Source organism: Cyprinodon variegatus, unplaced genomic scaffold (genome assembly GCF_000732505.1).
Source record: "Cyprinodon variegatus isolate N-32 unplaced genomic scaffold, C_variegatus-1.0 Scaffold185, whole genome shotgun sequence".
Classification (NCBI taxonomy): Eukaryota; Metazoa; Chordata; class Actinopteri; order Cyprinodontiformes; family Cyprinodontidae; genus Cyprinodon; species Cyprinodon variegatus.
Window position 1 is genome coordinate 508293 of NW_015150638.1, and position 21253 is coordinate 529545.

A 21253-nucleotide genomic window follows, 5' to 3' on the forward strand; every position below is an offset into this window, starting at 1 on the left:
AACCGTATCTGATGGGGAAACGCAGCTTGACGAAACACCAGTATTTCCATCTGGAAAACGCTGTTTTGCTGCTGGAGTGTGTGCTGTACGTTAACACCCGCCAGCGGATACACCCACCTACCCAACTGACAGACGTAATCTCACTATACATCAGCCAATCTCATCCTCCCCTCTCTCATGACAAGGCGCGCACGAGTCCTATCATGAAAAACAGGTTAATTGTGCAACCTGAGTACCGTGCAGTAACGGGGTGTCGGCAATAGTAACTGCTTTATAGTTACAGTCAAAGTAATTAGTTAGATTACTTGTTACTAAAAAAGGTAACGCCGTTACCCCATCACTGTTTATAATAACTTAAATAATGATCATTATTTGTACAAATAACATATTAATTAACTATAACATCCAGATCTAGTTGTTAAAAGATTCAGAATCTCTGGTAAAATTGCATAAAAAACCTTTTGCACATAAAGCCTTTTTGTAGTAAAGTAAAGTGAATGTAAACACGTTTTGGGGAATTTAAGGGATTTTTTCAAATTTTGCAATTTCCATCAAGCTACTTCTAAATATACATTAGAATTAGCAGATGGAAATGCACCTAGTAACATATAGTACCAACTCTGCACAAGTGGAGATAATAACATTACGTAATGTTAAAAGATTTAAAGGGTATAAATAGTTTTGTGAAGAACTGTCTGGGTTAAAAAAATCTGTGTATTAATATGCAAAACTAAAATAGGCTTTATATTAAACAGCTTTGATACATTTTATAGTCGAAACAGTTGAATAAAAGTCCCTCTGCGAGACAAAGCTAAGAGATGACAGGAAGTGCTTTATGGGAAAATCTTTGGTTTTGCCTATTATGTAGATCAATAGTCAGCCTTCTCACGGGAAACTACAAGATCATATCAGGACGGGGATCAAGAACAAACATAGCAAAAGAAGACTGAGAAAAGAAAAAAAACATTACAGCAACAAAGTGATTATAAAGAGCAAAAGCAAAAGTTGTTGCTACTAAGTACCATTGGTGTGAAAAAGCGATGTAAAGTAAGATTTGCAGAGGAGTAAACTGAGGCGGTATATTTTCCTCTTGTCTCATCAAGACAAATCTGATTCCCTGCTAAGAATCGACTAACTCACTGATTCAGCTTCTCTGTGATTATTGCAGACAGGTTCATCCATTCCTAAGACAAACCATGTCTACCTCATTAGATTACCACTAATAAACACACTTCAATGCGCAGAAATATGGCTGCTGAGCAATTAAAATATATTCTGCTGCTACAGCTTCACGACGTCCTGGAGTATGCCTTAACATGTCACATCAGTCCTCAAATTACTGGATCTAATTACCTATATATGTTACTCAAAGTGATCCGGAAAGTTTTAGCTCCAGCACTAATTAGATTATCCAGAAAATATTGCACAGAGAATAAAAATATTTCCATAGTGCATTATTTTGAGATGTTCTGATCATTTGGGTGTGACCAATTTTTCTACAGCTTAATTTTCAAACTCAAATAATTCATCAGCACAATAAGCAATTATCACTACTGTGTAACGTTGAAAAACATTGATTTATCTTCATCTAATAAGCTACACCTTCCTCTTAATCCTTTAGGGGTTCCAACATATCATCAACTTTCAGAGTATAATTTGAGAGCTATTTTATTAACTTTGGGTGCAAAGAGCTGTGACTGCATGGAAATGCTGAGCACGGCTGGGCAGGTAATCCTCCTGGCATCTCTGTCTGGTCTACCACCAAACTGAAAGGTTTGGAAGGAAAGCATTAATGTAGAGCGTTCTGAAAAGAAAGCTAATTTCTAAATGTTCACAGAAGGTAAGGGTTAAAAAATAAAAACAATTATTTCCCAGAGTTAAAAGTTCTGCACCTATTTTATTTACTCAACCATGGGCTCTATGCACACCTTCACTACTTCATGAATTTAAGGCAGCTCTGTTGTATCCTGTGTTGCATTATTGGATGAACTGATTAATCCAGGTGTGTCTGGCCATGAGGTGAAGCACATCTGGATTAATCAGTAGAAAAAGGACAGGAAACAAAAGAGCTACCTTTACCTACCTTTACCTTTAACTCATTGATATGGGAGTTTAGAGCATTAAATATATTTGGTGCAATTACACAGTGTTTTGGTTTGGTGTTGTCAGTGTAGTGATCATCTGTCCGAATGGTAAGTTAACCGAGTTCACTATAAAGTCCACTATATAGTCCTTGCTCTATATTGCGACTGAGGGATTTAGGGGTTAGGTAGGACGTTTCAACACAGCCATAATGTCAGTGATCTAACAGGAAGTCACACCCCTGGAACAAAGTTTATGGCCCCATTAACACTACCCTCTGAAAACCGATCCATGGCGAGTTTGGACCGAGCTTGGATCAGTTAACAGTGCTTAGCTTGGTTCCTTTACTACAGTTTACACATCACATTAGCACAGTTCCTCACTTCTTAGTGACAATCTACGGTACTACTGCTCTCACAGAGGTAAACAAGCAAATCAGCATGGCGGCCCCCTTAACATTCAGTAAGTTTGGTTAGAATTATGATATTTTGTTGTTTGAGGAGATTCAGGTGAATAAGGCAGCCTTTGGTGAATTACTTGACAGAGTCGGCTTTTGGGAAGTGGATACGAAAAACAATAGTATAATCAGGGTTTATAGAGGCAGGAAACGACAGACGTTGAGGTTCATTACACTGCTAAGCAGAATCATCACTTGTGCCACGGTATGGAAGCTAGAATTTTAATGAATGTCTGAAATTTCATGATTACGGAGGCTGACTGTAAGGAGATGATGCCGTCTGCTCAAGTGCTCTTTGTTATCTTAGAACCGAGCAAGAACTACACCATTCCAAGCCCTATTGATGAACTAGTACCAGTGTAACGCGGTTTGGTGGTGTTTGGCACAGTCTGGTTCAGTTTTGCATCCATTTACACTCAACAGTTATCTCAGTTACCGTGCTCGGATGATCTTGGCACAGTTTTAAAAGGATAGTGTAAATTGGGCTTATTTAAGGAAGTAGCTCCTGTTCAACTTCCTGTTGCCAGTGGCCGTGTTGAGCTACGCTAATTAGTAACCAAATCATTCCAGAGAAGTCTGTGCTTGCAAGACCAGGTCAGACTACCTTTCCTACGATTCAGAAGGAGCTGATCGTATTGACCGTCTTTACCTGCGGTACAAAGCGAGTTAAACGCAGTGTTTCGTGCACCGGCCTGCTGAAGCAGATGAGAGGGAGCCATCCAGATATGATTGACCTACAACAACAGCGGAATGCCTTAGCTAAAGGGAGATGTCCTGGGCTACTGTGAGTTATAAAATTATAAAATTAAGCCCTGCAAATTTGCCTCTAGTTATTGCTTGTCATTGTTCACTTTTCAACATAAAACCAAATTAAATGTAACTGTCTTGACTACATTTAATATCTCTGCATCAGGGTTTCTTCACATTCATCTGCTATTATTTCTAAAGAACACTTTCAATGCATTAAGCCTTAAAACTTGAACATTCCTCAGAGACTCTTTAACTGACTTTAAACCCCTTTTTCCCCTTTATTTGCTTTATTTATTTGTGCTTATTTTCAGTGTTTTAGTCTTTGTATAGTTATAATACATAAGAATACTGTGCTAGGGATTATTAGCAAATAAAGGTATCATTTTATTTTAACCAGCATTCAGAAATCAATTTTTTTGGAAAACCATTGAAGAAATGAGAACACTTCAAGATTAGAAAAATATATATATTTCAAGTTAGATTTCTTCCTATTCTAGTGAGTTTAATTAAAACATTTTTTTATTATTTATTAAATTTTTTTATGTTAATAAATAAAGTGTAAACTGTCTAATAAAAGAAATACAGAGAGTTAAGGGAATTTATACTGCACAAGCTTCAGCAAACATTTCATTTCGCAACATGTTAATGTTTAAATGTAAACAAAAAGTGTCTGAAAGGTGTAACGTCCCATTTCTTCCAGAGCAGGACCCTGATCCTGGCTGAAGCAGGACTCACATGGTACATATAGGATACTACAAATCTCATGAACATGTTTTTTTTTTTTTTTTTTTTTCAGTTTGGAACTTTTTGATTTTAACAAAAAGGAAACATTTTTTCACTAATTGAAAAAAAAAATATATTTCAACAATAAATAGCAAATGAATGCATGGGCTACACATGATGTCAAGGTAATGCTGCTAATTCACAGATCGATAAAGAAATGTGAGCATGCATTAGCCAAAGCAGATACAAGGAAAAAACTTTAATATATTCCCAAAATGATGTCAGTCTACCTCTTGTATCACCAAAAAGAAAGTACTTTGATGGCCCTTTTTTTATTTAAAAATAAATAAATAATAAATACTCATTTAAAACGATTGCTTTGCTGCTTGAATCTTGTGTTCACTTCAGGTTCTCAGTGATTGAAAATATTACTTCTGCTAAAGTACTGTATATGCAACACCTTTTTTCTGTATTGTCCTTAGAATAAAAAAAATTAGAAAAACAAATGATCAAATTAGATTTTGTAAGCTACAAAAAATGGAAATAAGTATCAGTGGGAAAAACCTAAAATGAAAATTCTTATTCACAACGGCAGCAAGAACAGCATACTGCCTGATATCAAATAGTTCACGATCCTCAAAAGTCAGCTGTAATTCCTCTTGCCTTTTAACCTTATTCTACCACATTTTTCCTTCCACTAAACTGTCCATTAAATGCTCGCAATGAATTAGGACAACAGTCCAGGTTCATTAGTAATGATTTGTTGTGGCCTACCCTAAATGTAGAGAGAATCACTGATTCTTTATTCTCCCACTCTGTAGAATTTTATTAGTTCAATCTCTAATGTTCTGTTCTCTCTGCTTTTTCTCATAGTAGCTTCATCTGGTCTGTTCCTGTTTGGCTGTGACACCATCCTGAAGAGAAATATCAGCTGTGTTTTTCAGTGTAGTCCTGTTTCTCTGAATGTAACTAACTGGATGTGCTCTCTTCATCCTCTGACACGGGAGCTGGCTCGGAGCTTGTCTGCCTGGCTGTGTGTTTTCTAGACAGGGCTGCCCATGGTGCTGGTTTACAGTTGCCTTTTGTATCTCTGCTTCTTTCTGTATCTTTGCTTCTGTCTCCTTGAACCCCAGTCGGCCTCAGATGACCGCTCACCCCGAGTCTGGTTCTGCTGGAGGTTTCTTCCTGTTAAAAGGGAGTTTTCCTCTCCTCTGTCACTGCAAGCATTCTTAGTTTGAGGGATTGCCTTTGTGTCAAAGAGTTGATCTGCCGAAAACGACTAGGGTTCAAGGAGACAGAAGCAGAGATACAAAAAGCAACGGTATAAGGCGGCCCCATCCAGAAAACACACAGCCAGGCAAACGAGCTCCGAGCCAGCTCCCATGTCAGAGGATGAAGAGAGCACATCCAGCCAGTCCCAGTCAGAGAAATGGGACTACACTGGAAAAACAGGCTGATCTCAAATATCTATTAAAAAAAAAGGTGTTGATGGTCGCAGCATAGCTGATATTTCTCTCCAGGATGGTGTCACAGCCAAACAGGAACAGATGAGGTGAAGCTACTATGAGAAAAGGCAGAGAGAGCATAACATTAAACTAACAGATTAAGTGGAAGAATAGAAATAGAATGAAGCAGAATGATGAAATGGAGGTCCCTATGTCCTCCTGAAGTCTTAGCCTATAGCAGCATAACTATAGAGATAGCTCAGGATAACCTGAGCCACGCTAACTATAAGCTTTATCAAAAAGGAAAGTTTTAAGCCTAGTCTTTAAGGTTTTATATTCTATTATTGATTTAACAGGAAGCCAATGAAGAGAAGCCGGGATATAGGAGAGATATGATCTCTTTTTTGAATTTTCATCAGAACTCTGGCTGCAGTATTTTGGATCAGCTGAAGGCTTTTAACTACAGTTTGTGGACTTCCTCATGGTAAAGAATTACAACAGTCCAGCCTTAAAGTAACAAATGCATGGACTAGTTTCTCAGCATCACCCCTGGACAGGATTTTTCAAATTTTTGTAATATTCCGCAGATGAAAGAAGGAAATTCTAGAAACCTCTTTGATATGGGATTTAACTGCAATCAACTGGTTTTCTTTAGATAGAAAACTTTGAATCAATTTCACTGTATAATCTGGTTGAATTGTAAAGTGCCTTGAGATGACATGTGTTGTGAATTGGCGCCATACAAATAAACTGAAGTGAAATTAAATTAATGGTCTGCTAGTCTGATAACTATAAAATCAACAGCTACAGTCATGAAATTTAACATAAAAGATATATATTAATGACACTGCAATAAAGTACTTTCACTTTAAACCAGAAAAATAATCAACTACTAGATATTCTAATATTTTAAATGCACCTTCGAATGCCAAATTAAATGTAGATTCCTACTAAAAGCTTTGGATTAATGACCCAGCTGCTCATCCAGCTCATCACCTAAAGTAAAACAGTCCTTCATCTGTATCCAACATTTTCAGCAACAACTGACAACACTTGTCTTCTTATATAAGCATGCTCCCCTTATTCTTTTCAACAACCCAACACTGATAAATACAGCCAAGCTGTTGCAGTTGCTCTCTGACCAACATCTGGTTTCTTTCTGTCAGCTTTCTCAGGGAACGATGAGTCCCAGCTCCATAAGAGGGAGAGAAAGGGGAGGAGTGTTGAAGTTTCCCAAACTAATAAGTCACAGTGAAGAAAAAAATGGACATTTCAAAAAGTTACATACTTTATAAAAAGTTATTAAAACAGTGAAGCAAAAAGAAGCATCGGGTATGGATCCATACCGAGTAGAAGCAGTTTCACCTCTCTGGATGATTTCTCTCTGTCGTCTCGTAGGTTTTTATCAATCATTTTACTCCTTTCCACCGCAGCTTTATCCTCAGCGCTGATCGTGCAGCCCATTTTTTCTGCTGGTTGTTTGTTTGTTTTTTTCTCCAGAACAAAACAAAAAAAAAATCCGCTTCGGATATGTTATTCTGTCTCCGTCCACAGCTCGGGTGGGAGCTGAAGTTTCTCCACCGAGAGGAGAAGCGCGCAGAGAGGCGGTGGCACCGAGAGCTGCGCCCAACTCAACCTTCAGCCTGATGCGCTCAGCTTCAGCCCTGTCAGTCCTGATAGATTATTACCTAAACAATTATCTATACATTAAAAAAGGAGGGAAACTCCAAATTAACAAACCAGCAAAAGTAAATAAACTGAAAACCAAAGTGTTAAAAAGCCAAAAGGGGAAATATGGATATGTTTACATATCTTAAGCAATTCCAGCTGCAGATTAGATTAGAAGATAAATTAAGATCAGAAGATCAAAACAACCCCAGCAGCCCTCTGAGAGATGCAGATGGATCTACATCTAAAAGCAAACAAAACCCAACGAATCAAGTTTTGCTGAGAAGACAATAATGGGACGTGTGAGTTACTTTTCCTTTAGAGGTTTTAGGTGAAGCAATAGCGCCCCCAAGTGACATATAGTGAAACTATATGTATTTATGAGGGGCATTTATTTGTGTTTACAAATAACTCATTATATAATTATGATATGCAGAGATTTACCTCCAGAAGTTAGCTAATTATTGATAAAAAAAAACAAAAAAAACAAGACCCCCCTGGGTGATTTTATTCAAATGTCTGTACTTTCTCACGAACAAACTTCATAAATACCAAGAACCACAGCAGACCGGTCGACACTAAGATTATGGAGAAGTAGGGTCAAGATTTGAAATAAAACACAGGCTTTTAATTACCAGTGAAACACTATTTAGATCAGATTTTAAAAAATAAATACACGGCACCACTATCTATCAATATTATGTATGGCTGTCCAACTTACTGGCATGAGAAGTACTTATCAGACAAGCACCATGAGGTGAAAAGTAAGCTGCATGAAACCTTAGCATGGATGTGTTTCCACTCTGTAAATCTGGACTTTGTGGAAGTGTGGCTACATAAAGACCTTTAGGATAAGCATAATTGAAAGGTGAGTAAATTACAGATTGACACAAGGAGCTAACCAGATACTTACCACCCATTCTGCTGCAAAATTCTATTTGTAAAAACAGAAAAGTTGGCATAATTTTTCTTAGTGATCAAGCACTAGTTTATTTGCAAATATCATAAAATACTGTAACAAAATTAAAAGTTTGTCGTTGTAACATAACTAAGGAAAAATATGTGAATGAGGCCAGAAGTAAATTGATATAATAAAAGGTGTTGCATCGATGTTATACTCCTACCAGATTGTACAGAATGAAAATAATGCTGTATGATTTGTGCTGGAAATGTTAAGATGAAGTGGGGACATATTTACATTGCCTTTGAAAATGCCCTCTGGTTTTACCCTTTCAGCTGAACTTTTTGTAAGTTCCTGGTCTGGCTTAGAAGTCACTCAGACCCCAGAATTGTGTCTATTGAGAGACAGATTTCAAATGTTGAATGTCTCTAACAAAATGTTTTCAGCCATCAGGGTTAGTCTTGTGACAGCATCCCAAATCATCTTAAGACACTGAAAGACCACAGTGCACCCAGAGATAAATTATTCTATTAAATTAATGTCGGGCACAGCCTCTTATGAGGCCATGCTTAACAATCTGAAAGGAGACACTGACTGAAGATTTTTTGGGACACCATATTAAGAAGGTCGTATAAAGCCCCTGAGATATTTTTTACAATTTAACATTTTTTTGGTTTATTTACATATTAATGTAACTAGTATTATACTGTTACCCATAATTGTTTTTGTTTATAATACATGAATTTAAAATGAATTAAACTTCAATTACAAATAGAGATATGAAGAGTTTTCAAAGGCATGGTACATATTTATCTGCCTTTTACAATAAATAAATGATGATTATCTTTATCCTTGTAGATGCAATCAGAGGACTTCTGTGTTTATTTTTGAATGTAGAATTAATTGATAAACAGATCCCCTTACTCTTTTTTTCCTGATCATCTCACGCCTCCTGCCATTTCTGTTAAATTAATCCCTTACTGCTGCTATCTCTAAACACCATCAAGACAAGAGCTGTATCCCAAGAGTCAGGGTTTCAGAGTAGGTGAGAAATTGTTGTAATTGAGCTAATCTCTATCACTGCAGTGATTCACTGTGTGTTGTTGATGGTTTTGTAAGACTGCATGTGTCATCTTTTCTGAGCCTGTTTTAAGGCTTTTGTTTACACCAAAACCCTCCCACCTATTAAGGGTGCAGTGCCCCCGGTGACCTTCAGAAGTGACAGGTGGTGGCTGCGATCCCTGAGCACTCTTATTGAGTATTGTAGCCAAGAACAAAGGCCAGGTCATTTGTAGTGTTGCTGTGCGTTGCAGGAGGCGCACCTCTTCAGATGATGGCTATAAGGCTGCAACTGATGTGAGCAGCCCAGTAAAGATTGTAAAAATTAGTTGGATCACGAAATAGACAATCCTCTCTGAGTTAACCGGCGTCAATCTTTCATTGGATTGGACACCTTGAAACACTGAAGAAAGAAAACATGACTGTAGATGCTTGACTGACTATGCAAATTATACTCAATTTATTTTTTACTATAGGTCCCATTTAAGTCTACTAGTTAATCATTAAGACCATAAAACTCTCTGAAAGCTGTACACTATGTGTATACAAAATGACAATGAAAGTTGTCGAAATAAATATTTAGACTACTTTCTGAGATTGTTCCCATTCCCTCTCTTTATTTGTTGATCCTTCACAACAAATCACATCAGTAATAATCCATCCATCCATTTTAATTCTACTTATCCAGGGTCGGGTCGCGAAGGCAGCACTCTAAACAAAGATGCCCAGACTTCCAGATGCACACACACTTCCTCCAGCTGCTCTGGACCCTGAGGCGACCCCAAGCCAGCTCTGAGACATAGTCCCTCGAGGGTGTCTTGGGCCTTCCACGAGGCCACCTCCTAATGGGACATGCCAGGGACACCTCCTGAGGGAAACGACCAGGAGGCATCCGAAACAGATGCCCGAGCCACCTCAGCTGGCTCCGTTCGACATGTAGGAGCAACGACTCTACTCCAAGCTCCTCTCGGGTAACTGAGCTTACAACAGATAACAACAGGACAACTTAATATGCAAACAGCAGAGATGATATCCTGAGGTTCCCAAACTGAACACTCTCTGGTCCCTGGCTGCGCCTAGAAATTCTGTCCATAAATGTAATGAACAGAACCGGTGACAAAGGGCAGCCCTGGCGTAGGCCAACATGCATCGGGAATAGTCCTGACTTACTGCTGGCAATGCGAACCACACTCCTGCTGTGGTCATAGAGAGAGCGGACAGCCCTTAACAGAGGGCCCCAGACCCCATACTCCCGGATCATCCCCCACACCACAAGGGAAACGGTGGAAAGCCATTCTCCAGATCCACAAAACACATGTTGACTTGTTGGGCTCCCACGAACCCTCAAGCACCCGATGAAGGGTATAGAGCTGGTCCAGTGTGCCGCATCGGGGACAAAAACCGCATTATTACTTCTGGATCTGAGGTTTGACTATCAGGTCGATTCTCCTCTCCAGCACCTTTGAATGGACGTTACTGGGAAGGCTGAGGAGTGTGATCCCTCTGTAGTTGGAGCACAAACTCCGGGCCCCCTTTTTAAAGAGAGGGACCAGGAGTCCAGGAGTACTGTCCCCGACCACCATGCGATACTGCCAAGACGTGTCAGCCAAAATCCAGAGGCTTAAGGTACTCAGGAGGAATCTCATCCCTCCCCGGGCCCCTGCCACCAGCTTTCTAGCTATCTCGGTGACTTCAGCCTGGCTAATGGGCGTGTCCACCTCTAAGTCCCCAGCCTCTGCCTCCTCCTCGGAAGGCGTGACAAAAGGATTGAGGAGATCTTCGAAGTACTCCTTCCACCGCCCGACAACATCCGTAGTCGAGGTCAACTGCTCCCCACTCACACTGTGTGTTGAAGCACTGCTTTCCCCTCCTTAGGGGGTGGACAGTTTGCCAGAACACTTTCGAGGCCGACCGATATTCCTCCTCCAGGGCCTCTCTGAACTCCTCCCAAACCCGAGTTTATTGCCTCTGTGACCGCACGAGCCGCAGTACACTTGGCCTGCCGGTACCTCTCAGCTGACTCCAGAGTCCCACTAGCTAACAAGATCAGGTAGGCCTCCTTCTTCAGCTTGACGGCATCCACCAGATGTTCGAAATAGACCCTCACAACACGCTAAGGCCTGTCAGGTCTGACTGGCTTCCTCCCCTGCCAGAGGATCTAGCTCACCACCAGGTGGTTATCGGTTGACAGCTCAGCCCCTCTCTTCACCTGAGTGTCCGCGACACATGACCGGAGATCAGATGACTCAACTACAAAGTTGATCATCAACCTCTGGCCTAGGGTGTCCTGGTGCCACATTGACTTATGGACACCCTTGTGTTAGAACATGGTGTTCGTGATGGACAAATTGTGAATAGCACAGAAGTCCAATAATAGAACATCGCTCGGGTTCAGATTGGGGAGGCCGTACCTACCGATCACCCCTGTCCAGAGACCCCAGTTGGAGCACTTTCTAGTACCCCTCCCAAGCACTCCAAGAAGGCTGGGTACCCTGCACCGATCTTGGGCCCATAGGCCGAGACAACGGTGAGAGACCTGTCCCTAACCAGAAGGCGTAGGGATGCGACCATCTCGTTCACCTGGGTGAACTCCAACATGTGACGACTGAGAGGGTGGACAATGAGCAAGGCCACCCCAGCTCGCCGCCTCTTGCCACGGGCAATGTCAGAGAAGTAGAGCGTCTAGCCTTTCTCCAGGAGATATAATCTGGAATCCAAGCTGTGTGTAGAGGTGTAGAGGTGAGCCCAACTATATCCAGCCAGTTCCTCTCAACCTCCCGGCCTGGCCTCAAGGTGCGCCTTACTGGGCGATGTCACTGTCCTTGTGTTAATTCTATCCAAAGTGGTCTTGTGAGCTGCTCTTAGTCTGACTCGTCACCTAGGACCTTTTTCCCATGGGAGACCCTACCAGGGGCATAACGCTGTGGACAACTTAGCTCCTAAGATCATTCAGGCACTCAAACAAACCCACCACAGGTGGCAGCTCACGGGATGCCATCAGTAATCACACATCACAAATTCACAAAAGAAATGGTTACAGTTTTAATAACAATCATAATATAAATTGGTGTAACAGTTTGAATACTTTTTATTTAGGTAGACAAAAATTATTTTTTTACCTACCTCAACCAATTGCAATCTCAATATAAGGGACTTCTGCAAAGTTGACAGCTCAAAATGTTCAACTGTTTATGGAAGCTATGTTCCCATTTTTGCTCTAAAAGTACCTATAAAATCCCCTTTTTTGCTTCCACAGTTCATACTCCTTTGTTTTATTCATGCATTGTTAGATTGACCATTTTTTTTTTCTTTTTTATTCTTCTGTAAATGGATTTCCTTATTATTTTGCCTCATTTTCCATTGTTGCCTTTGAGTATTTTGGGGCAGATTAACGGGTCTCTAAATAACTATTTTTAAGTTACCGGACATTTAACGCTCCTGTCTGCACTTGTAGTAAGGGGCTCCTGAACTTCTTACTACAAGCACAACATGAAGCTGTGTTGTGCTTACATAAGATAAACCTAAGCAAAGAAAAACTAAACTAAACTTGCTGCTAAGAACAATTGATAATAGAACATCTTGGAACATCTTTCAATACTTATCTGTTGTCATTTTAATCACATTTTCTCAATATATGCTTGGTAGAAGGAAATAACAGAATTAGCTAAAAACAAAAAGCCCCTAACATCATAAGACAATCTTCTATCAACTATCAAAAAGGCCGAACCTCGGAAATTATTAAAAAAGTTAATTTTATGGAAATAATGTTGGTAAAAGTTAGTTTCTACATCAAGCTTTTTACTAATGCCCGCTTTCATTATATCCTTAACCTAACTTTGCCTTCTTTTTAACTCCTGCTGGGATCACACACAAAAACACACACAAGGACATTTGTAGTTATTGGTCCACGCATATCTGCAGCAACAACACTCAAATTAAAATTCTTGCCGTTGTCTTTAATGAGTTGAGCAGATGGAGAGAACACAGGAGGAATAACAGTCTTTTCAGCTCAAGTACAAAACATAAATGCTATGGGAAATGAATACATCCAGCTTACGGATGAGATACAGAGGTCAACATTGCATTTAAAAAGTAAATAAATTATCCACTTCCAACAGTTTAGCAGATAGCGTCCCCATCTTTGGAATTGACAAATGTTGACAGAAGGAGAGTTTAAAGCATTTTATCAGACTGGTCAGGGCAGTTTTGCTGCTAATGTTTACAAACGCTGGTGGTATAAATCAAGGCATTTTATATAATGTCTTAACATTAACAGTTTTATAAGTGCTGATAATAAATGAAAACACACAAACTGAGGAACATCGAAGAGTGCATCTCTTATTTGTCTTTGTCAGTGCTCTTGGCTTAGACTTGGCTTTTGGCATTCTCATTTGCAAAAATAAACATTTTAAAATAGAAAAACATGTCTGAAACAAGGTCAAACTGAAAGAAAATGAACAGTGTTATTTGTTCCCCCTCACAAAGAGACCATTTTTTTGTTTTAGCCATTTGCCTTGTGTTCAGAGTCTTGTGATCATACAGACTACCCCATATAAGACAGACAGATAAAACAGCACGAAAGGTGCCTTCACTTTAGGAATTAACATATCTGTCTTCTTGGGAAAATTGGTCTCCACTCGTGTGACTTGAGCACAGTGCTTTGCTATTCTTCTAGAAAGAGAAAAAGTGTCTCAATGTCTTCCATTTGCTGCTAAACAAGGCCAAAGGCAAAGCTTTCCATGTGTGCGAGCGTTGTCACACCTCTGTGCTATGTGTAGCCACAACAAGCCTGGTTGTTTATTGCACAAACACGAGAGCGCTCACACCGCTCTGATGTTTACCTGTAAACAGCACAGACATCACAGGGTGTTTTATTCCTGTAGTGTTTCTAACATGGCGCGGCTGTTCTCTGAAAGAGCCTAAAACCCTTTTACACTGCGCTGCTCCTAAACAAACTAAATCAGCCACAATGTTTGTCTTTGAGTGGAAGGGAATGAAATCACGAGTTTCCCATTTTGGTGAAGAGGTGATAATCACAAGACTAAGAACAGATAAACATGATAATAAGATTCTGGAAAATGACTAAAAATACACTGCCAGGCTGTTTATTATAAATACCAGACAAAGCTGTGAAACAATCCTGTTCATAAATAAAAGTTTAATTAATAAAAGTTTAATTAATAAAAGTTTCAAAACGTTGACACAAAACTTTTATTTAAAGCCTTTCACATTGTTTAATTCCTTGTTTTTTTTTAAATAAAAACATAAAATAAGTTCATGATGAAAACAGTAAAAAACGTATTTCTTAAAACTGGTAAGCTTTGCTTTTTATGTTGCTTTTTTATGTTGTTTTCTATTTTTATTCAATTGTTTAAATCCTTTGGTATTCACACTGTTATTGGGCTGCGTTAAGCTGTACTCAAAGGAAATTCTGCAGTCATTTAATTGCAAGATAAAAACAAACTCACTATGATGTAGGAGAAGACAGTGAACCCAAGCAACCTTGCTACTAATGTTTTGCTCCATTAACATATAATGTCAGAACTTCCATCTAAGCATGACATAAACCCCAACTTAGCTAATGAGCACAAACACAAAACATTCAACTCTGGAGTAAGCTTTAAAGCAGAGCTATGAGGGAAAATTGTTTATATCCTTGTTCAAGTCATGTTTTGCTAATTTCAGCATAGGCTACTTTAAAGCAGTACTTAAAAAAATAATTTAAACAAAGCTTGAGAATTGTTATTTCATAGCTCTTTATTTCTGAGTTAACTGGATCTAATTGTCAATGAGTTTCCTTCTTATTTCAAAATTTAAAAACTTTAAATAAAAGGATCTGAAGGACAACAAATAAGTACAGAAATGCAATGTTTTCCATTTGAAAATAGTGCTTTTCTTTGTGCATTAGTTCTGTTACCACTGATATCAGTCTGTTTCTCTGTAGGGTTAATGATGTTAAACACTTCATAAATAAAACACATTTCTGAAAACTACAGCAGTCACTCAGCATTTAAAACATCTCTTTCCCTGATTTACCTTCTAGCCATGTTTGAGAGCCTCTTCATGTTTATATGAAGATCATCACTTCACTTGAACTGTAACCAAAACATGAAATGTTATGTGACGCAGAGCAAAAACTGCATGACACCATATGACGCCCAAAACACGTAAAGTGGCAGTCATTAAAGTCCAAACTGTAAGTCTTTAAGAGTTAGAGTTCTAACCAAAAGCATACTCTTAAACCAAATCTTGCTGTCTCCTGGATTTATTGCCCAAAGAAATTGTTGCCACATAAATAACAAACACTATGAATAAAACTAAAAATCGTCATTGTGTTATTACTTGGTGCAAGAAACAGTATATGAGGCAGCTATATCTCTGGCACAGTCTTGCAGCAGTTTTTCAATACACAAAGCTCATTGTTTAGCCGTTGATGCTGCATGAACTCTGCCGTTTCCTCGAGGATCTGCCCTGGGACATGGAAGTCAGCTGGCGTGTTCTGCTCAACAGCTGATTCCTGAAGACCCTCAGTTCCTGCCTCCTCTGGGGTGACTCTGCTGTGAGAGTTGCAGGGCTCCAGATTGCATCCAGTGCCCTGAAGGAACTGCAAAAAGTTCTCCTCGATGGAGGCTTCACGGCTGGGTAGCTGCTCTCCCTCTGTTGGTGCGGCCTTTTTGAAAATACAAGCCAGGTGGCGGCCCAGCTCTTCTCGAATCTGTCGGTTCAGGCAGCCATAGAAAAAGGGGTTGGAGGTGAAGCAGAAATAGCCAATCCATGTGACCACGTCCTCCAGTTGGATCAGGGAGGCCGGAGAGGTTGAAATGACAGCCGAGTAGAGGTGAAAGGAGAAATATGGCAGCCAGCAGCAGAAGAACTGACCTCCGACTGCCACCAAAACTGCTGCGGCCTTCCCGCCACTGAAGGTCCTTTGAGGAGTTGCACGTGCTCCAGTGCCTGCAAGGCTTGCTGCCATGGTGGAGTGGCTGCTCACAGAGTCGGAGCGTTGCCTCGAAGTTTCTACCCAAGTGGGGTTTGGACCACGATGCATGGATGCCACTCGGGCCACCTTGAACATATTGCAGTAGACCACCAAAATGATCAGCATAGGGCACAGAAAATAGATTACAGTAAAGAAAACCATGAAAATTAGTCGTGTGGTCCTTCCTCCAGTCCAGTGGAGGGAACAGTGTCTCTGACTGGGAACTAGGACTCCAGGAGTCCCCACAGTGGGAGTCCCTTGGAGCAGATATCCTAGCAAGGGCAACATTGACATGATGAGAGCTTTAATCCAGATTGCAACTAGCACTGCTACCACCACCCCAACAGTCATCTTCACCTCATGACGCATGGGATAGACAATGTAGTAGTACCGCTCCACGTTGATCGCACAGATGGTGAGGATGGCAGCACTCACTAGACAAACACTCAGACAGAGGTAGCTGCGGCAGAGAGCCTCATCCTCCAGAATACGGTCTGACAGCATCCCCAGAGGCATCACCAGCAGTGCTGCCAGCAGGTCCACCAGACAGAGGTGGAACACAAAGGCAAACTTCCTCAGCTGTGGTGTTTTAGTGATCACAATCATCACAGCCAAGTTCCCCACAATTGCTAGAATGTCCATGACGAGCATAGCGCAAAGCCCCAAGGTCTGATTCAGATCTATCCCATTCGCAGCAGTTCCGTTTTGCCTGATTACATTAGACACATTTGGCTGAAAAGAGTTTTGGAATGTGGATGCGGACGCGTTGTTCCAGGAGGGCCTTGGTCTGATGGGATTCTCCATGAGAGGTTGAAATGAAGAGGAGGGAATTTGCTGAATTTTACGGGTCCATCACCCATCCTCCTCTGTTGAAGGGGGTCTCCGAGAGGCTCAGCCGTCGGTTTTTGCCATAGTTGCTAAAAGCGTGCAGGCCCTGAACCCAGTGGACTTGTATCTGGAGTTTGGATGATGGTTAAGATGTTAACCTTGATGTAGATACGCTCTTAACTAAAGAAGTCCTCTCTTGATAATCCCATTCAGCAAAGATCTAGAAGAAAGAAAAGAGTTTCATTCAGTAATTTAATGCGTTACATGAATACTGGGAACCTGAGAAATTACCTCTGTTGTTAGTTTGCTTTAAAGAATAATGACAAACACTAAAGCTGGATGCTGGACATGCAAAAATTCTTATCATTAAAACTTAATATTAAACATTCTGTACAGTGAAGCTTATTAGCTACTATCAGTAGGTTACTTCGTCTGCAAAACAAATTTCCTAGCTTTTCAGTTGTAAAACACTAGTTTTACTACTGAAAGCAATGCCATCTTTTAGCTTAAATCTACTCTGTCACTTAAAAGTTATTTATCTTAATGCTGGCTGTGTTTATTTAAAGCCAGGGTCATGATTTATTGGATATTTTGACATCTGCATCCTCAGATGTGTGTTTTCAGGGCAGCAACCCCCACAGGGAGAAGCTAAAAGCAAAGGGTTGGACCATATGTCCCCATTAGATTACTGGAGAAGAAATTATGGATGTGCAAATAAATTGCAAAACTCAGCATTACAGAGCTCCCTTCTGTCCTAAGTGATGTGAGAAGGAGATCGATGAATCCTTTTCAAATTGCAAGAAATTAAAACTTGACTTATGCATATGGTCGTGGGTCACCCTCAGCAGTCTGTTTGCCAGTCGAGTAGGTAGTGTTTACTGTCACAACCTCACCTAGATGCAACCCCACACAATGTTAAAGCTCGGAAGCCAGCACAAAAGCATTGGTACATTTCCATATGCTGCTCACCTGCAGGTGTAAGTTTTCCACTTCATTGGTATCACTGGCTGGTCCTCCATAGGGCTACTCATCTTTTCCTGCCCATTTATATACACCGCAGGTGAAATGATCACCTGACAGGTGTGGGCATAAGATAATGGGTGTTTTATTTCTTAATAGCTCAGAGTGATATAATCATCTATTGAATTCCTCATGTCACATGTAGGGCAGTTTAAAGTATTTTTAAAGAGATATTGAGAAAATCACAAAGTAAATTCAGTTTGTATCTGAGTATAGAGACCACTGCATGAAGACCACTGCCCCTTCACCACCTGGTGATTTGCACTATTGGTTAATTAGCTGCTAATGTCTACTATACGTTTTCCTTGTCAACAAGAAAGACAAAATAAGCTGTTTTGAAGTTTTATCAATGAAAAATTTATAAGGTCAGTGTTTAGTGTAGTTAAAAGGGGGCTCCACCCATCCTTATCTAGTTAACACGTTTTTTTAACAAAAGGTGTCAGCTACGATTAGCATGACTGCATTTTGATTACTGCGGTTAGATTAGATCAACCATCTGATATTAGTCCCTTAAGTCTGATATTTATCGCTTGAGCGTTACTATAAAAAAGAAAATGGCAGACATGTATCTAAAATTGCTAATATCTTTGCACCAAATCAAAATAAAATTTTTATGACAATATCATCATTGACAATGAATGGTTCATATATAAGCAGAAGATTATCAATAAAAGCAATCAAATACTGTTTCATGTTGTTCTGTTAATTTGTAATTGTTCATTTCACAAGAGGTTTTGCTATTATAAGAATCAAATACTAACCCATGCCTAAGCTAAAATATAATCACTTTGCTGCACAAATCAGCAGTTCATTCTTAAAATGGTGTGATTCTGCTAAATACCATCCTGAATCACGGGATTTTTTAAATGAGGTCTTCACTACACAAACAAAACTATTTAGTGAGGGAAAGAGCACAGTAGAGCAGAGTTAATGTAATCAAATCAGTGACAGCAGTGCAATTTAAGTTTAAACTTTACGGAAAAGAAAAAACATTGCACAAAGCTACAATCCAAAGCTGTACTGAATCCCTCGGACTGCTGACTTGGAAACATATGACCCTATCATATGCACATGACACTGTTTGGCGCAGGCAGAAAAAGTAGGCTGTTGTTCAACGTACCTGTCACTGCACAGCTTTCTTACTACCCTGCAGCAACGGACAAGCAACACTTATGAGACAGTGTTGAAAACGAACTGTCTTTTCTATAGTTTGTTGTTTTACATGAGAATGCAGAGATGTGAGAGAAAATACTGCATCATGAGTCATTCATCTTTCCTTTAACCCACCTACTTGCCCTGCCAAGGGGGCAGCTAAGGCTGGAAATGTGAGTAATGAATTGTGAGTGACATACCTGAGTCTGCAGAGGGCTGCTTCCTCCTGTGAAGGTTCCCAGTCTGCTGAAGCACTGCTGACCTGTTTCGCTTTCTCACCCACACACACACACACACACCAAACACTCATGCACACCGCGTCACAGGGAGGGAGGGAGTGTAGGAGGAGGAGAAGGGGGAAGAGGAAAGTCCTGAGTCTCCTCCTCACCTGGGCTATTTCAATTTGCCATCCCTCAGACCAGTCGGATGCTTTCTTATCATTCACTCACACACATGCACACACCTGTCCACTCAGATTTGTATTTGCCTCTATGGTCAAGGTGATCCAGAAGCAAGAAAGGAAGTAGAGATTAATGATGCACAAGTATGTGGACATATTCCCCCATCTCACACACTTTCACACACAGATTCCTGGTCACGCCCAGAGCGAATGCAGAGCTGTGCAGGCAGACTGGCAGTGGTGGGCAGGCAGGTTTCCCTGTTCTCCACTGGGTCTTAGTGCCTTGCTGCATACTCTGTCCACATTAACACATTCCCCACTTTTTGCTTCTTCAATTGACTTAACCACAGGTAAAACCATATTCTTATAGCAGTCACCTTCACCCTGAGAATACATTAAGTGATGTAATTTTATTCCTCTGCATCTTAATTGAACAACATCTCATCAATGGTTAATCAAGCAAAAAGCCTTCTCACCAGGCTGGCCTTTTGATCTGATGATAAAAGAGTGACTTCAAAGGTATTGACAGAGTCCAAAAATATACAACTGACTCTTAAATTAGTTTTCTGGATATATGTTACATTTTCAATTTTTTTTATTTTTCAGACATCAAATCAAATTTGATATAATACACTTTACTACCTGAGTAAAGACAAAATAAAAATTTCAAATGATGGTTTAAGACATTCAGAGAATAAAACTACCCAAATCAATATAATGATCCCCTAATCCTACAGTCATACTCAGTGAATAAAAGATATTATTAAGTCGTTAGCGGCATAGAGCAGTCTTGACCTAACAGAATAGAAGTTGGACATTAGAAAACATTTCCTGTTAATTAAAAACCTGCAGACTGATATCGAGGATATTCTAAATCCTTAAAAATGAAACAGTTTTTCAAACCTTTTTGGATATACAGATTAATACTTCTGAGTTAATATTTTCATCAGTTTCTACAGCCTACAATTACATATAATTTGAGCTGAGATATGTAATGATTAGGAATGTGCCCCACTAAATAAACATCTATGAAGTCACTCCCTCAATCAATCATCAACCACAACATGGTCTGATTAAAACCTGACCTTTATGAATCAGAAATAATTTAACAAACCTGTCTGCTATCATGCAGTGAGCTAAAATATCTCAAAAAGATACACAAAAGATATCTGTCAACCTGGAAAGGGTTACGACTCATTGTTGGCAATTTTGGACTACTGTAAACCAATATCACCCTAAATTGCTCCAAAAGCACAACAGCAACTCAGCTAGGAGGTCATGAAAGAGCCTCAAACCACATAGTAGAATAAAAGTAGCACCCATGGGAAAGTTCTTAGGTGAAAAAGCACAACTAATAAAAAAAATATATATATAAATTCATCTTACATTTGCGGAAAACCCTCTTTAAGATGACTAAGATTCTTGGGAAAATAGGATTTTATCTGACGAGACATAATTGGAAATTTAAAGATGTCTATCCTCTCACATCTAGTGTAAACCTGTACTTTTTTAACTAATGTTGTACAGTAAGAGGATCCTTGCATACTGTATGCAGAACCAGAGGAACATGCTGACAACAATGGGATAATGAGTCCTGTAAATCATTAGCAATGATTTCCTTCTTGCCATCAGTTTGAGACCTTAAACTCAAGTGCTTATGTGTTATGCAGGGCAATGATCCAAAGCACACCAGCAGGTGCCTCTCCGAAACTGCTCAAAAGTACAAAACAAAGATTTTGGAATGTGCCGGTGTAAATTCTTAGTTATCTGGGTCATGAACCACAAACCA

The 21253-nt window shown here is 39.8% G+C and overlaps 2 protein-coding genes across 4 annotated transcripts in view; both read right to left on the reverse strand.

Annotated features, from left to right (window-relative positions):
- The window catches only part of LOC107087493 (guanine nucleotide-binding protein G(k) subunit alpha-like), a 35188-nt gene extending 27805 nt beyond the window's left edge, over positions 1 to 7383 (reverse strand). Inside the window, exon 1 of the mRNA XM_015379086.1 lies at positions 6804 to 7383. Coding sequence (XP_015234572.1) covers positions 6804 to 6921 — 118 coding nt within the window. The 5' untranslated portion in view covers positions 6922 to 7383. The remainder of the gene's footprint in view (positions 1 to 6803) is intronic.
- A 5574-nt stretch (positions 7384 to 12957) lies between these two features.
- On the reverse strand, positions 12958 to 19363 carry LOC107087472 (probable G-protein coupled receptor 61). 3 transcript variants are annotated; one of them, XM_015379058.1, is made up of 2 exons: positions 19265 to 19363; positions 12958 to 17112 (listed from the first exon to the last, which is right to left on the reverse strand). In XM_015379058.1, the coding sequence occupies exon 2, from the start codon at positions 16866 to 16868 to the stop codon at positions 15456 to 15458; it is 1413 nt and encodes a 470-aa protein (XP_015234544.1). In that variant the 5' UTR covers positions 16869 to 17112; positions 19265 to 19363; the 3' UTR covers positions 12958 to 15455. The 3 variants fall into 3 exon arrangements, with proteins under 3 accessions (XP_015234544.1, XP_015234545.1, XP_015234546.1); XM_015379059.1 differs by lacking the exon at positions 19265 to 19363 and adding an exon at positions 19033 to 19165; XM_015379060.1 differs by lacking the exon at positions 19265 to 19363 and adding an exon at positions 17862 to 17950.
- Between the last annotated feature and the right edge of the window lie 1890 nt (positions 19364 to 21253).

Bases quoted from the DNA above. Each gene is read 5' to 3' on its own strand.
- LOC107087472 (XM_015379058.1), bottom strand. From the start codon at position 16,868: ATGGAGAATCCCATCAGACCAAGGCCCTCCTGGAACAACGCGTCCGCA.